General features: G+C 57.4%; 1 protein-coding gene across 1 annotated transcript in view; it reads left to right on the forward strand.

Annotated features, from left to right (window-relative positions):
• PPFIA4 (PTPRF interacting protein alpha 4) overlaps window positions 1-16,408 on the forward strand; it is a 116,248-nt gene that overhangs the window by 39,313 nt on the left and 60,527 nt on the right. Inside the window, exons 3-11 of the mRNA XM_026654363.2 lie at window positions 196-360; window positions 2,599-2,673; window positions 4,720-4,821; window positions 5,509-5,730; window positions 6,374-6,520; window positions 7,883-8,017; window positions 9,497-9,580; window positions 13,858-13,989; window positions 14,928-14,990. Of these exons, the coding sequence (XP_026510148.1) occupies window positions 196-360; window positions 2,599-2,673; window positions 4,720-4,821; window positions 5,509-5,730; window positions 6,374-6,520; window positions 7,883-8,017; window positions 9,497-9,580; window positions 13,858-13,989; window positions 14,928-14,990 (1,125 nt within the window). The remainder of the gene's footprint in view (window positions 1-195; window positions 361-2,598; window positions 2,674-4,719; window positions 4,822-5,508; window positions 5,731-6,373; window positions 6,521-7,882; window positions 8,018-9,496; window positions 9,581-13,857; window positions 13,990-14,927; window positions 14,991-16,408) is intronic.

Raw genomic sequence — 16,408 nt, forward strand, 5'->3', positions numbered from 1 at the left:
GGCGGTAAAGCATGTGCCCGGCTCTGTGCTGTGGAGCTGGGTTGGTCGCCCAGATAGGGGCTGCCGTGCGTTGTGCCACCGTGGCGTGTGCTGTGGAACTGAGGAGGAAAGAAACGGGCTGTTCAGCCCCCCGGGCTGAGACGGGAGAGCAGGGCCACGGGAGGTGGTGAAGACTTCTCCCTCCCTCTCTTGCAGCTCTTGCTGGAGCACCTGGAGTGCCTGGTCTCGAGGCACGAGCGCTCGCTGAGGATGACGGTGGTGAAGCGGCAGGCTCAGTCCCCGTCCGGCGTCTCCAGCGAAGTGGAAGTCCTCAAAGCGCTGAAGTCGTTGTTCGAACATCACAAAGCGCTGGATGAAAAGGTGAGCTGTGCCGCAGAGGGGCCCGGAGCCAGCTGAGGCCCTGCCCCCTTACCACAGCCAGCTGCCCCGCACCTGGGACACTCTGTATCCAGCACTCTCGCTGGCCCTGGCTGGCTAGCATTCAGCCCCCGCCCTCTCTGTGTTCATGGATGGCGATGGCTGGACTTGAAGCCTATGGGAAGGCAGGTCCCAGAAATAACCCTCAAGCCATTCCTTTCCCCACCTCCATTTTTTTCCCCTGTGCAAAGCAGAACCTCCTTGTCTCTAAGCAGCGGGACGTCTTTCCCTGAGTGGGACCGCAGGGCTCTCTGCAGTCCTCTGGGGCATTATGGCAGCGAGATCACCCTCCCCCTGGATTTTTATCCAGAGCTCTCCTGGCAGAAGTGGGTCAGCCAGAGAGCTGCAGGCGTTGGCTTGCTTAACACAGTGCTTCAGAGCCACTTGCACTGTGCAGCGCCAGCTCCCGCCTTCCCTGCACGCAGCTTGTGCTAGGGATGGACGGGCTGGCAGAGCCTACCCGCAGGGATCCCTCCTGTCTCGTTTTAAACGTCCTGTAAACCCTGTCCCGTGGGAAACCCGTCCACAGCCTGAAGCCCCTCGCTCACAGGAACTGATCCTGTAAGTGTCTGTTTCTCAATATCACCCCGTTTCCTCTGACTGTGCCCCTAGTATTATCCTAAATGACCTAAGCCCGTCCGAGAGACGCCGCTGCCCAGATTATCTCTTGGCCAGGCTAGGCGGGTTCAGCTCTTTGCTCTGTCCTGACTGTCCTCGGCACTCCCCCAAGCTGTGGCCAACTTTCTGGCAGCACGGTGCCCAGCTGGGAGCCCAGGACTGGTGCTAGCCCTGCTCAGAGGGGCCTCCTGCTCCCGGGTGGGTCAGGGGGCAGACTTTTATCTTGGAAACCTGGGCCTGTCTCAGCATTGTCAGTGGCTGGGGGGAAGCAGAGGAGCAGTTTGGCACCTGGGGCAGGGGATTTGGGAGGGTTCAGATAGCTGCGGGGGCTCAAAGTCATGGCAGGGCTCGGCAGTAGGGGGATCAGGTTCGGGTCGGTCATCTGGAAGGAGTTGGCTCATGTGAGAGCCCTGGTGTCCTGTCCCTGCAGGCTGAAAGCCAGGGGGCCACCATCAGTGCTCAGGGGCAGATCCTCTGCCCTGTGCTGCTCCCATTGGGGACCTCTGCCAGCTGGGATAAGGTAGAGCAGCCCCCAGGGTGCTCTAACCTGGCCTGGGGCAGAAACTCAGAGACATTATTGGTGGCGGGTTCTTGGCTTCTCCTCTTCTGGCCTGCAGAGCCAGCACCCCTCCTGCTCTCCCAGGGGGTCCCCCAGCCCAGCAGGCAAGCAGGCAAAGGAGCCGTCCGAGCTGCTGTCTCCTCTCCCCTGCGAAGATGCAGCAGCTGCCCCAAGCACTGCTGGCTCCGCCCAGAGCCCAGGGGACCTGGCAGGGAGGCAGTGACCCTATTACACTGTAGCCACAGGCCTGGTTCAGGTTCTTCGGGGCACAGCTCCAGGGCACAGGCACAGTCCAGACTCGCGTGTAAACATCCCTGAGACCCGCTGCTGGCTGGGCGCCCTGGTGGAGTGCTCGGCTGTTGGGAGGTAGATGGGATTAGGCTGGGGTGTGTGTCACTGGTGTTGAGATGCTGACTCCTCCCGCAGTGATCCCCTGGCCTCGGGCGCCTCTCTGCTCGGCCCTCGAGCTGCCCTGACCCCAGACTGCTGCATGCTGGGGACGGACGGCTGGGGATGCTGGCACTGGCAGCGTGGCTCTCCCCGGAAAGCCAACCCAGGGAGCCTGGAGGTGGAGAGAGGAGGAGAATTAGCTGGGGGAAGGCTGGAGCCAAGTGGGACAGGAGTAGCCCACTTACATAGATGGGAACAAAATCCTGGGCCCTGTCTGAGCAGCTGGGGTTCCTGGGCAGCCTGGTGATGAGACGCCTTGTATGCCGCTCACGTGGCGCCGGGGGAGGGGGATCCAATCTGATGCTCATGCTCAGCCCTCAGTGGAAAGGCACCGTGGGAGTAGCACAGACTCGAATCTTTCAGTGACCCTCCCCAGGCTTTCCCCCTACAGCCCCTCCCGGCTCTGGCCCGTGGCTGCTGATCGGGCAGTACCATGCTGCTAGGGCGTGATCCTGGGTCCCAGCACGTGCTGGGAGTCGGGCCGAGTCGAGGAGTCAGCAGTGCCCACCCAGCAGCTAAGTAACAGCCTTTCCCGTTGTCTCGAACACCTGCAGGTGAGAGAGCGCTTGCGAGCGGCCTTAGAGCGAGTGGCAACCTTAGAAGAGCAGCTGGCGAGTGCCCATCAACAGGTAAGAGGGGGCTTCGGGATCCTTCCCCGGGGCCCGCGGGGCCTCGTCTGCTACCAACATGTGCTGGGCGGCCGTGTGCTTCCTGGGGGGCTGGAACCCCTCGCTGTAGCCGAAAGAAACACTGATGCTCCTCCAGGCCTCTTTGGTATGGCCCGGAGCAGCAGGCACCTGATCGGACAGTGAATCGGTCCGCTCGGTGGCAGAGGCGCGACTCCTGCCATTAACTCCAGGAGAGAGACCAGTCTCCATCCCCTTGAAGGAAGCTCCTGGTCCTTTGGCCTGTGTGTTTATGGGTCTGTCTACACTGCGCTCAGAGGTGTGACTGCAGCACGGGTAAACCCACCCAAGCTAGCTGCGACCTAGCCAGCTCGGGAACCAACCGCAGCGAAGCCCCAGCAGCCCGGGCTTCCATATGGGCTGTACAGGCACAGCCTGGACTCTGGGTACGTACTTGAGTGGCAAGTCTGTGCTGCCGCAGCACCACTGCTATTGGGCTTGGCGCTAGCTAGGTCCGAGCTAGCGCGGGTCTGTCTGCGTGTGCTTTAGTCACGTCTCTGATTGCAGCGTGGGCATCCCCTGGGCAATGAATCCAATGCTAGAGATGGGATCTTAGATCACATCTGAGAGCAGAGAATGGAGCTTTCTCTCCTCCTCCGGACTTGCTGCTCTTTCCCTCGTTTGACCCTATGGACAGCCACCCACCTTGGGCCCTCTCTCGCCCACCGGCCCCTGGCCTTCCTGCAGGGAGAGAACCATTCCCGGGACTTGGCCACCCTGGGCCACCATCCCGCCGCAACAATAGCAGGATGAGGCCTCTGCTCTGTGTGACTCACTGGCTCATGAGCATGGGCTTGTGCTGTGTGGCGCCGATTTGGGCTGTCACTAGAACCGCGTGTGCCTCTGAGCCAGCCTTCTCGTGCATTGCACACCAGGGTGTGCACGGGTGGCGCCGGCCCAGGTTCCTGAGGCTTGTACAAAGGAAGGTGCTGGCACAAAATTGGAGCATGTCAGGGGTGTCCTCCTAAAGGCGGTGCCAAGGGAGTGCAACCGGGATGTGGGTGATCGTTCCCAGTGGTCAGAGCCGGAGAAGTTGAGGGTCAGAACTGGGTTACTGGAGGGAGGCAAGGCAGGGCCAAGGCAGGAGCAGGAGCTATCGTAGCCAGAGGCAAATGTTGTGAGCAACTGCTGGGCTGAGCAGCTGGGCTGCTGGCTGTTCCCACTCATCGGGCAGCCTTCTACAAGCCAGCTGCCCTCATTGGGTTGCCTGGAGCCTGGCTGTGCTTTAGGCCCTGCTTGCTGACAGGTGGAGTGTGGGCAGGTGGGGGAGAGCAGAAGGTACGGGGAGCTGGGCGGTTGGGTGGGTTGATTATGATCTTCCTCTCTCTGGCCTTTCACCCCAGTGCCCTCCCTCCCTCTCTTCGGAAATGAACCAGCCCAGCCCCACGAATGCACTGCCCTGGCACTGCCAGGGGGGTATGGTGGGGGCCCCATGCCAGGGCAGGGCGCAGATGGGGGTGCATGTCAGCAGCTGGGCAGAGAGCGGGGGCCATGGCGGATCTCGCTCTTCAGGAGTTTTCTTCCTCTTCAGCCTGATTTTCCTGTCTCGGTTCTATCCCGTTTCTCCGAGCCACACCCCTGTGTGCCAGCCCGATTCCTCCCACCCGGGGGTCCGCACGTTAAAGTGTTTGTAGGTGGGGATCAAGGGGCAGATCCTCAGCTGGTGCGAAGTATTATCACTCCATTGCTGTCATGAGACCATAGCTCGACGGGGCAAGGACAGCTTACACTAGCTCAGGATCTACCTTTTTGATATCTAGGTCCTCCAGAAGTGATGGGCTGGATGCAGAAGTCCCCGGGAAGGTTCTCTGGCCTGTGCTGTGCAGGTCAGGCTAGATTATCACAATGGTTCCTTTAAATCTGTGACTCTGTGAACAACGATCTCAGTTCCTGCAGCGCAGGGGCCCGCAGCTCTGGCAGGGAGCGGAGGGCATGGGGCACTAAAAATAGGGCTGGGAGCTTATGCATAAACATGGTTGCATTTTGCAGGTAACTGTTCTGCAGCAGGACCCAGGGCAAAGGGAAGCCCCAGTCGGAGAAGATGAGAAAAGGGTGGAGGGCAAGGAACCAGGGCAGAAGATTCTATGGAAGGTGAGAGCCCCATCGGAGGAGCAGAGCTGGACTGCGCTATTCCATGCCTGCCGTCTGAATGGCGGCTGTGTGTAGCTCCAGGTGACCTCGGGGCTATCGGGGGTGGCTTTGTTGTCCTCTTTCCCTGAGTGCCGGAGCACAGAGCTGGTTCCCTGACATTTCATGATCCTTTTCCTTGCCTTGGGATCTTGGGACATGCCAAGCAAATTGGTTCCCCCACTTCTGGGAGAGGGAAGCGGTGTGAGGCCGTGGTGAGAGCAGAGGACTGGGCCCTGAGGTTTTTCTGCTCCTGCCTGCCCCCCTGCCCCCCCCCCCCCCCCCCCCCCCCCCCCCGAATACTGGAGGACGTTGTGGGCCGTTCTTGCCAAGCGAGGCACCTGTGGTGCACTTCTAACCGGGGCATCGAGCACCTCGCTGGGCCCATGATTAAACAGGGAGCAGATAAAATGATCCCAAATCCTCCGGATTAAGTGGAGACCATGTGCTTCAAACAGTCCACACCGAAGGGTCCTCTCCTCATCCCTCTTCTCTGCACCCTCCATCAGCTCTCCACTAGCCAGCTTGGCCATGCAGGCAATTCTCTGGGCCCTCTGTAAGACGCCAGCCAGCAGGTCTGGTACAACTACCAAGCTCGAGGAGCTGCTGCTCCACCTCAGTGCTAAAACTTTCTGTCCTGTGGTTTTGCAGAGACTCCCCAACGGTTCCATCCACCCCAACGATGAGGCGAGTCGGGTGGTGGAGCTGCAGGAGCTCCTGGAGAAGCAGAACTTCGAGCTCTCGCAGGCTAAAGAGCGGCTGGCGGGGCTGGTGGCCAGTGTTGCCGAGCTGGAAGAGGATCTAGGCACCGCCAGGAAGGATCTTATCAAATCAGAAGAGATGAGCAGCAAGTACCAAAGGGATCTGCGAGAGGTCAGATGCTTGTGCTCCAGCTGTGCTAACAATCCCTGTGCTCTTAACAGCACGGGGCAGCTTCAAAGCGCTGGGCAGATATTGACCAGTTCGGCTTCCAGGCGCTCTGCTGCAGGCGGGATCTTTGCTGCATAGGTGGCTGGTATAATCGGCCAGGGATGCCCTGCTTGCACTCCACCTCTTCCCCTCCCTGCTCCGCCCCTTCCCCCGCGAGGTCCCCGCCACTGGCCACATCCCTCCTCTTCTCCACCCCTTCCCCCACCGCTCGTTGCATCCCTGTGAGCAGTGCGCCCTTGCGTGGGGGGCGGGGGGAGGAGGAGGAGAGGAGCGACGTGGAGAGCATGAGCGGTGGGGGGGCCTCCGGGGAAGGGGCGCGTGGAGGAGAGGAGGGACACGGGGTGCGATGGGCTGGCTCCTCCCCAGGGCTTTACACTTGGATAGGGGATTTCAGGTTACTCTGCACAGGAGGGTCTGTTGCCATGACTGTGACCCCTGATTGCTGTCAAGCCCTGTCCTATTAGCTCCTACTGCTCTAAGCCCCTCTCTGGCACGTGCCAGGGCTCCCCCTTACGTACTCAGGCTTGGGGTAGTGGCCCTTGGGCTTGTGGATTGCTGTGACTCTGCTGGTGCCCCGTCCCCGCAGGCTCTGGCTCAGAAGGACGACATGGAGGAGAGGATCACCACACTGGAGAAGCGCTACCTGGCTGCCCAGAGAGAAGCCACCTCCATCCACGATCTCAACGACAAGCTGGAGAACGAGCTGGCCAACAAGGAGTCTCTGCATCGCCAGGTACTGGGCCCTCCCCGGTGTTGCAGGAGCAGCGTATGCACGGGAAACAGCTTGGGGGGTTGCAGACTCGGTAGCTGCCTGGAAGCCCCCGTCCTTCCCCTCAGCCGAGCATCCTGTCTGGAGATGCCTGCCTGCTCCATCGGGAGTCAGCCCCCGCCTGCCGATCAGCAGTGGGTCTTCCCTCGAAGCCCTTTGTCATGGCTCCAGAGCTAGCTGTAACCCCACGGTTCTCCCGCTCGCCGACCAGGTCCCTGCTCCATAGCACCTTGGGTGCTTGCCGGAGTTTCTCAGCTCGGCTCTGCCCTCCAGCAATCTTTGCCTCATTCTCTGCCCAGTCCTTCATGGACTTTCCTTGTATCCCTCAGAGTTCTTTGCTCCAATTTTTCCTGCCTGGATCCTGGGGTTACCAGCCGGACTGTTGAACTCCTGTGGTCAGACTTAAAACTTCAAAAGCAAATGACGCCTGTGTTATCTTTTTAAGTACTGGTAAATCGGGCTGTCTGAAGCTATTGTCCTCTTTCTTGCAAGTAACCCCTGCTTGAATTAACCCCTGGTAACCAGATTGCAAGCAACACCATCCAAACAGATGGCACATATAATATTCATAAAATATTACAGGTATCGCCATGTCCTTCACATCCTCCCTCTGCAGGTTCAGGTGCCATGCTGGGCTCAGCCCGCTCCAGTTAATTAAACGCAGCCATTGCTACTGCTGAGAAAGGGACTGAAGTCGGGGAAATCTCAGCAGGGGTGTCACTGGAGAGGTTGGGTAGTTTAGACTCAACTGCCAGCCCAGCTGATACCTAGAGCTAGCCAAAATGTATTGTGAGGGGGTAGTTTTTTCATCCTGCATAATTAACCTGTGGAACTCACCACCCCATGAGATCATTGAGGTCAAGAACTCAGCAGGACTCAGGATGGAGTTATCTCTTTCTATGGATAGTGAAAATATCCACAGCTATGTTAAGGAAGGTAAAAAAATTAATAAGTAATCAAAATCCTCCTGCTTCAGGGCATGAGCCAATCACAACTACCAGAGGTCAGGAAGAAACTTCCCACATGGGCAGGTAATTCCACAGTTGCCCACTAGGGGGATGCTTGCGCTTTCTTCTGCAGCCGGTATGTTGGAGCCAGGAGACTGGTTGATTGGTCTGATCCAAGCTGGTAATATCTGTTGGAGGAAACTAGCCAAGTTTTGTGCTTTCCATGAACCCCCAATCTCTGGGAGCGGCCCTGAAATTCACCCAGCTGTGGAGGGCAGGTTTCCCTGGTCCTTCCTGTTTGCTTGTCTGTGTGTCAGCTGGGACGATTAGGGTATAGAGGGCTCCGTGTTAAGTGCGTCTCCTCTGCGTTGTCCTGCAGTGTGAGGAGAAGGCTCGGCACCTCCAGGAGCTGCTGGAGCTGGCCGAGCAGAAACTGCAGCAAACGATGAGGAAGGCAGAGACGCTGCCGGAGGTGGAAGCAGAGCTTGCCCAGAGGATAGCAGCCCTTACCAAGGTACGTGGGCAGCGGGAGTAGGGGGCTAGGACCTAGCCAGGCCCTGCTGGGACCCTCCCCGGGGAACACCCTCCGCTCCCCATTATTCCTAGATTCTTGGGCCAGAAGGACCTGTTAATCCCCTAGTCTGACCGCCTGTCTAACACAGGCCATTCAGCCCTAGCATGGAGCTGAGAGGATCCACTGCCCGTTCAGAGGTTGTCTGGATGGTGCATGACTGTCGCTGATGCAGAACACCAACTCCTTTGAAAGCATTAAGTGAAGGGGCATTACGGATGTGTGTGCCAGAGTGGGGGTGGCTGTGTTACTCTGCGTTAGAGAGAGGAGCAGAGAGGCCCCTCCTGGGTCCGTGCCTTCAGAAGTTGCTGGAGGGTGGGCTCTGTTGAGAGGCTCTGCCAAGAGTGGGGCCAAATAACCCCACGGTGGTGGTGGGGAGCTGGTTGTTGCTAGCGGGGCTGTGGCCTGAACTAATGAGGGTGGTGTTGGGGATGAGTTGTGTGGGAGTGTAGGCAGAGAGGAGGCGTGGCTTAGGCAGCCAGGGCCACGCCCACCCTTCCTGCTGCCTGAGCTCCTGCAGCTCTGGGATGTGTAGGTGTCCGGGTCCCTCAGCCCGGTGCCTCAAGTGCATGTGCCACACCCCAGTTTAATTCTGGCATCTGGTGCCTGCCAGGGTGTGCAGATACCCAGCAGGCACCAGTGGGGCATTCAGCCTCTAGGACCCCTTGACGGGGCAGTGTGTGTCTAAGACGCCCATGATAGGCAGAGCTGGGACTGCCCCAGGGATGGGCGGGGTGCAGCAGCCACAGTGGCCTTTGTCTCTACAAACTCCTTTGTGCGTCATCATCAGCCTCCTCTGTGTCCCTGCTCGTGCCCGGCTGCCTGACCCTCACCAGCTCACGCTGCCAGACTCTGCTGGCCTTTGGTGAGGGTGCTCAGTAGGCTGTGCCCAGCCATGGCTGCCTCGGGTTCCCCCAGCTGGGTGCCTGCAGGCTCATGCTGAAGGGATCAACCCCACCCAGGAGCTGGGGAGAGAGGGAGCCCACGCCAAGCGGGGAGAAGGGTTCCCCTGTGGCAGAGCAGTTTCCTGGAAATGTGTGGGACAGGGCCTGGTGGGGGGCAGGGGGAACACCAAGGCCCAGATAAGCAGGAGTTAGCTGCCTGCTCTCATCATTGCTTGGTGCAGAGCAGTTTGAACCAGGGTTCTTTCAGCACTCCAATGCCAGGCCAGAGAGCCAGTGCGCAAGGCCCAGCTGAGCCCCCTGTGAGGGCCGCCCAGCCCCCAAACCCCCCGTGGAGAGCTGTCACTGCCCGCTCAGTGAGTGAGTCCAGCTGATGTGCCTGGGGACACTACGGGGGTCCCGGAGTGCACTGAAATCCCATTGCCATCTCTGGCGGGTCAGTGCCGTTCCTAACTAGGATGACAGCTCTCTGGAGCCTTACGTGCTGGCTTCTCCTAGAAGCTTCCTTGGATTTTCCTAGGCAGAGGAGAGGCACGGGAGTATCGAGGAGCATCTGCGGCAGCTGGAGAGTCAGCTGGAGGAGAAGAACCAGGAGCTGGCGAGGGTAAGCTCCACCGATGCAGGAGTCACCCGCCTGCCGTGGACATTGGCGGGGCTACTCCTCCTCCGCTCCCGTTTGTGGCATCTCCTCCTGGGAATGCGAAGCGGCAGAAGACGCGGGTGGCTCTGTGTGGGGCTGGGGAAGGAGGTGCTTGTGGGGCGTTCTAGGAGGAGCTCTGGGTGAGGGGATGGGGAATCTCCCATGCCATATTTGCTTTATCCCAGTGGCTTTATCTAGGCGACCCATTAGGGTTACTCAAATGTCCAGGTGTTAAACTGCACCTACCCCTGGTGCTCAGAAGGATGTCAAAGGCGCTGAGCTCCCTTCATTTATAACCCCTCTCCCACCACACACACACACACCCCTTTTTCCCTAGTCTAAACAAGGCCTGTCTCTGGGAGGACTGAATTCTTCTTAGTGTATGCGCAACATGTCTCAGGCGCCAGGTGACCAGGGTTCATCACTGAATTTGGTCCGCTGGTGGGATCATTAGCGGCACTGACTGGGAGCACGATATGAATGCTGATCCATGCCCCCAGGGGACTGAAAGATGGTGGGTGCTGCCATATTCTCCACGTCCTTTGCACAACTCTAGCTAGCACCTTCCATCTGAGGTTCTCAAAGTCCTTCCCGTGTGGACACGTTATCCCCACCGCAGCCCTGTGAGGTTGGAAGGAATTACCATCCCTGGTTTACAGATGATAAAACTGAGCCCCAGCAAGAGGAAATGGCTTTCCTGAGGCCCAGCACTGAGCCACTAGCACAGCTGGGAGTATGACCCAGATCTCCTGACTCCCTGTCATATGCTTGGACACCAAGAGAATGCTGCCTCCCATACCAGGGGGAAAGCCCTGATAATCTCCGTCTCTGAAGCCAGGCGGAGTAAACAGAGGGCTGCTCTCCTGCTCCTGGGTTGCTCACCACCTAGTCTTTAGGGCTTTGCCCCATCATGCTAGTTGCATGGTAATCTCGCTCCATCTGTTTGATCCATCTATGTACCGCCTTAGAGTCCTGGGCCTGCTTCATAGAATCATAGAATATCAGGGTTGGAAGGGACCTCAGGAGGTCATCTAGTCCAACCCCCTGCTCAAAGCAGGACCGATCCCCAACTAAATCATCCCAGCCAGGGCTTTGTCAAGCCCGTCCTTAAAAACTTCTAAGGAAGGAGATTCCACCACCTGCCTAGGTAACCCATTCCAGTGCTTCACCACCCTCTAGTGAAAAAGTTTTTCCTAATATCCAACCTAAACCTCCTCCACTGCAACTTGAGACCATTACTCCTTGTTCTTTCATCTGCTACCACTGAGAACAGTCTAGATCCATCCTCTTTGGAACCTCCTTTCAGGTACACCTCTACCCTGATATAACACGATCTGATATAACATGAATTCGGATATAATGGGGTAAAGCAGCGCTCCATGAGGGCGGGACTGCGCGCTCCAGCGGATCAAACCAAGTTCGATATAACGCAGTTTCACCTATAACGCAGTAAGATGTTTTGGCTCCCGAGGACAGCGCTATATCGGGGTAGAGGTGTAGTTGAAAGTAGTCATCAAATCCCCCCCCCCATTCTTCTCTTCTGCAGACTAAACAATCCCAGATCCCTCAGCCTCTCCTCATAAGTCATGTGCTCCAGCCCCCTAATCATTTTTGCTGCCCTTCGCTTGACTCTTTCCAATTTTTCCACATCCTTCTTGTAGTGTGGGGCCCAAAATTGGACACAGTACTCCAGATGAGGCCTCACCAATGTCAAATAGAGGGGAATGATCACGTCCCTCGATCTGCTGGCAATGCTCCGACATATACAGCCCAAAATGCCGTTAGCCTTCTTGGCAACAAGGGCACACTGTTGACTCATATCCAGCTTCTCTTCCACTGTAACCCCTAGGTCCTTTTCTGCAGAACTGCTGTCTAGCTGCTCGGTCCCTAGTCTGTAGCAGTGCATGGGATGCTTCTCTGCTCTCACAGGTGTAATGCTCTTGGAGTGAGGGCAGTGACACTGATGCAGAACAGGGCAGGTGAGAGGAGAATGGGCCCATAGCCTGTGGCGTGGGGAGACTATTTGCATGTAGGAAACACTGTTTAAATTGCTGAGCATCTTCTCTGCATCGGAAGAGCCTAACTCACCTCCTCCCTCACTGGCCTGCTTAATCCCCGCAGGGAGCTTGAATTGACTGTAAAGGGTCAGGCCCTAAGCTAATATCTTGTACTCAGCTTACTGGGGTCCAGCCCCAGAAGTAAACTTGTGCTGTGCACACAACGAGCTCGGGCTGGCTGGTGGGGTCGCTCCCAGACCCTGTTAACCCAGTGCAGTGGGCGTGGCTGGTCTAAGCAGAGGGGCTCCCTCACCTGGCAGAAGCAATGATTGTGGTGAAGAAACGGGGACTGGATACGGCAGCTTTTCCCCACCCCTGACTGGCTCTGGGTCATGGGCAAACCTAGAACAAGAAGCATTGGGAAACCGTGTTCTAGATTTCCTGCCAGGTGCGTGTTATGTGGTTAGAACCTCCAGCCGCTGTCAAACCAGCCAGCCAAGTGTATGGCCCAGCGACAGCAGCAGGCTGGGTGAACTGTATGGAGAGACAGGGCGGGGCTGGGGTCATGGGAAAGCTCTGCTGAGAGCTCGGCAGGGCTCACAGGCATGGGGGGAGCTGCAGGACGATAGGGTAGCTATGTGGAGAAGCCCCGAGGATGGCAGGGAGAGCTCTCAGATGGGAGCTCACCAGCTCCATCTGCCCCTGGCCAGGTGCTCCTATGATTCCGACACCGATTTACAAAGAGTCCGCTTCTCCAGGAATGAACAGCCTGAGACACTTGTTTATGGCCTGAGACCCAATGAGCTTCCCCCATCTAGGCCCCAGGTGGGGATCAGGACACCGGTCCACCTTTCTAAAGCATGTGGCGTGGTGAGCTGCTCTCCTTGGGTTGTCCTTGTGATCCTCTGATGTTGGTGATAATTTCCCTGCGCCTCGGCTCTGCCCCTCGTTATTTTCGAAAAACCCAGTCAGCTCTCGCAAGTCTGAAGCCTGGAAACGCAGGCACTTCTGCGCGCCCCAAGAGCAAGAGCTAAAGCATACAAATAAATAAATAAAATCTCTGCTCCGGTGACTCAAAACTCAGCAGAGTCCTGTGTGAATCCTGCTCTTGGGCCTGGAAGGATTTCGACCTAAATCTTTGCTTATTTCTGACAGTTAGTGAGAGTCTGAAAACAGGGGCTTAGAATGACCATGTGAATGTGCCCCCGCAGCCGAGCCACGCCCCTTGCTCTATAATCCAGCCTGCCCACAGCACTGTCCAGGAGGGTCACTGGCACCCAGGCAGGTTTCCTTACTTGAGTGGCAGCAGGGAAGTGTTTGGCTGGGAGCTTGGAGCTACAGGCACGTGCTGCTGTGTTCTGAACTGGAGCAGGCTGGATGGCCCTTGCCTGTCCTTCCTGCCTAGCGCCCGGCCATGGCACTGCCAGCATCTCACCTGGTTCAGGTTGTATTTTATGTTCCTCGCACGTGTCTGTGTGCTTTGTGCTGATAACGTGCATCACAGGAATGGCAGGGGGAAGGGTTTATAGTAAGGGAGAGCAAACAGCAGAGGGAGAGGTTCCCCTCCAAGCCACAGCATGGGAGAGCAGCGACCCCTGTTGTAACAGCTCCCCCCATGTTGGCTGGGGGACTGAGGACTCCCCTTTTGTTTCGGCCTGTCCTCACTGCTGCTCAGGGGAGGCTGGCAGCTTGGGGAGAAGGCAGCAGGGGCATTTCGACAGCCAGGAGCTGAGAGGCTTTGGACCAGGTGTGCACGGGGTGCATCTCCTCTTTCATCCCCCGTGGTGGGTAAGGCTGGAAGTCATTAGAAATTTTGATGGTGTCTTGAGCTCCTAGTTCCCCACCCCTGCACCCCTTGACACCAACCAGCTGCCCCAGTATCCACCACTGCATCCAACACCAGCGAGGAAGCTGTGCGCTTGTGCTAAAGCCTCCAGCAGCGAAATAGCTAACGGTGTCACACAACATGTCATCATTAGGGTTCAGAGTCTGCCCCCATTGACATCAGTGGGATACATAACACCTGGTCAGGTTCTCTGCAGGCTCAGGGAGACCACGCAGTAGCAGTTTCAGCCAGGTTCACATTCAGTAGGTTCTTTTCGCTAAGCTGTCCCAGTGCTGGGTAGGGGCCTGTGTTGGCCAGGAGATGGGCTGGGCCTTTCCCAACTCCTTTAAAGAACCATTTGAAAAGCATCCCCCCCAGCTCTAGGGGCTCAGGCGGCTGATTGCCATTTGCCGTTGCAGGCCCGGCAGCGAGAGAAGATGAACGAGGAGCATAACAAGCGGCTGTCTGACACGGTGGATCGGCTGCTGAGCGAGTCCAATGAGCGGCTGCAGCTTCACTTGAAGGAGCGGATGGCAGCCTTGGAGGAAAAGGTACCAACTGCAGCGTGAGGGGCAAAGGGAGACCATGACGGCTCTGTGGAGAGTACAACTTTGCAGCCTCTGCACAGGGGAGAGATGGGCAGAAGGGCTGGAAAAACCAGGCCTGGCATTTCCAACCCCCCTGTGGGATTGGTCGTCCCTTTCTACCGGGCATTGGGCAGCTCTGCAGATCTCACCTGTTGCCTCCCAGGCCGGTCGCTAGCAGTCCCGATTCAGTGTTACTCGCTATTATCCGTATTGTGGTAGCACCTACAGGCCACTGTGCTGGACGCTGCCAGGGAGCAGAAGGTCCCTGCCCCAAAGAGCATACAGGCTAGCTAGGCGAGACTCCCACAGTGTGAGGGGCAGGGATGCGGCACGTGGTGGGCGGGGGGAAGGGGCAGTTGTCTGTGGCACATGCCGGATTTCTCGCCCTTCGCTTCAGGACTGGGGGATATTTCTCCTATAGGAGCAGTGGGGGAAGGAACCTCACTGGTGTGAAGATGGAGCTTGGTAAGTTTATGAAGGAGATGAGATGAGAGGGCTGCCTGTGATAGCGGGGACTGGACTGGATGGCCTCAGAGGTCCCTTCCCATCGTATGTTCTTCTTATGGCCTGGGGCAGCCCAGTGCAGGCCTGGGGCAGGGGTGCGCAGTTTGCAGATATTGTTTATTCACACTCCAGTTTGCGGTAGCCGCGAGTACCCGAGGAAGGGATTTTAAAGCAGATGGTTGATGCCACAACTAGTTGTTGCCAAGGTGGATCTGTCCGTGCGATCGCTCCCACTGCCAATCACTGCCAGTTGAGCGTCTGGAAAACGTCACCTTCTGTTCTGACGTGTGTCCATCAGCCCGGCCCCCTCTGAGGCTCAACTTCGACCGCGTGGGCACATGTCCACTGATTGAGCTAAACGGACTCTCTCTCTCTCTCTCTCATTTTTTATGTTTAAGAATACGTTGTTGCAAGAGCTGGAAAGCACCCAAAAGCAGATCGAGGTGCAGCAGCATGACAAGGTACGTGCCGCTCCGGGGGGCTGCCTCAGGGATCGTGCTGCCTCACTCCCAGTCCCGTGCCCGTGGCAGCCCCACCTATTGGAAACACCCTGGTTACAGGTGCAAGAGCTAGGATCCCAAAACGCCCAGCAGCACGAGTCCCATAAATAAAGCCATGCCGTGGTGTGGGTGAAAGCTGCGAGTCCCACCAGCCCCTGGTATTATTTAACAGGCACATGCTCTCCAGTCTAAGCTGTCTAAAGATTTATCCTGCGTTCGTCCCCGGCGTAACCATGCCCCTTCCAAAGGGAGCGTAAAATTGGCCAGCTGATTCTTGCTCCCTGCCCCTTCCGCCTAGTTTATATGAGGGGGATTTGCAGAATAACTCCCGGGCTCTGGGGAAAGCCCTGCTAAGCAGGTGAAGTTTCCATAGGGTGAGTCTCCTGGACTATCTTGGTGCTTGCTGAAAGGGGTTCCACAGCCCAGGGCTGCCTGCCAACGAAGCTGCATCCCCTGTTCCCAGGCGGCTTGCCTGGTCCCTCGGAGCTCACTCCATCTCGGCGTGAGAATTGATCTCGGCCCGGCCTGCAGCAGGCCTTGAAGATCAGGAGCAGGACTTTGCCTCTCCCTTGCTCCTTGATGAGAAGCCAGTGTAGGGTCTAAGCAGCCCTGCTTTCATCCCCGGGCCTCGCTCATAACTATCCTTGGACTGTTCTCACCTAGCCCTTCCTCTTCTATGCTGTCTGCTGCGCCCTGACCCCTCGGGATGCATGACCATGGCCTTAGCTGTCGTCGTCTCGAAGCTGATTCGCCCTCGAAGGGCTGTGACTGCTCAGGGCAGTGCAGGGAACTGGATCTTTGGGAACTGACATGGTGTTCCATGCTTGGCGGAAGGAGCATTCAGAGAAACCCAAGTTTTGATCCGTTTGCACACGGGACTGGAGCCTGGTGCGATGGTGTCACTTCGGTCCTCCTCCATTTACACTAGCATCCCGTCTAGTCATTGCTGATGCATCTGGCCTCATTAGCAGTGACTTGATGGGATGTGGCTGCAACCTTCTGGGAAGGCAGGAGTTTGCCATGCGGCGATAATGGTTTCCTGGCTCCGCTCCAGTCTGTGATGCCTCCTTGCCGAGCTGTGGCCTCTCCGTTGGCAGCTATTAAATTATAACGGGGCCACTTAGTGCAGATGCAAGTTTCTGATTAGGAAAGAGCTGCTGGCTGGCAGTGGGATTCCCTGCCAGTGCGGACTCCTTGCTGTCAGCCCTTTCGCTGGGATAAGTGCAAACCTTCACATGGCAAGACACGGAGCGAAAGCTGGAGATCCAAGTGGGGTCAGTTCTCCTTCATGTAACAAACTAACAACAAAAAGAACAGGAGTACTTGTGGCACCTTAGAGACTAACAAATTTATTAGAGCATAAGCTTTCGTGGGCTACA

The sequence above is a fragment of the Terrapene carolina genome, unplaced genomic scaffold (genome assembly GCF_002925995.2).
Source record: "Terrapene carolina triunguis isolate 2854851 unplaced genomic scaffold, T_m_triunguis-2.0 Scaffold191, whole genome shotgun sequence".
Lineage (NCBI taxonomy): Eukaryota > Metazoa > Chordata > Testudines > Emydidae > Terrapene > Terrapene triunguis.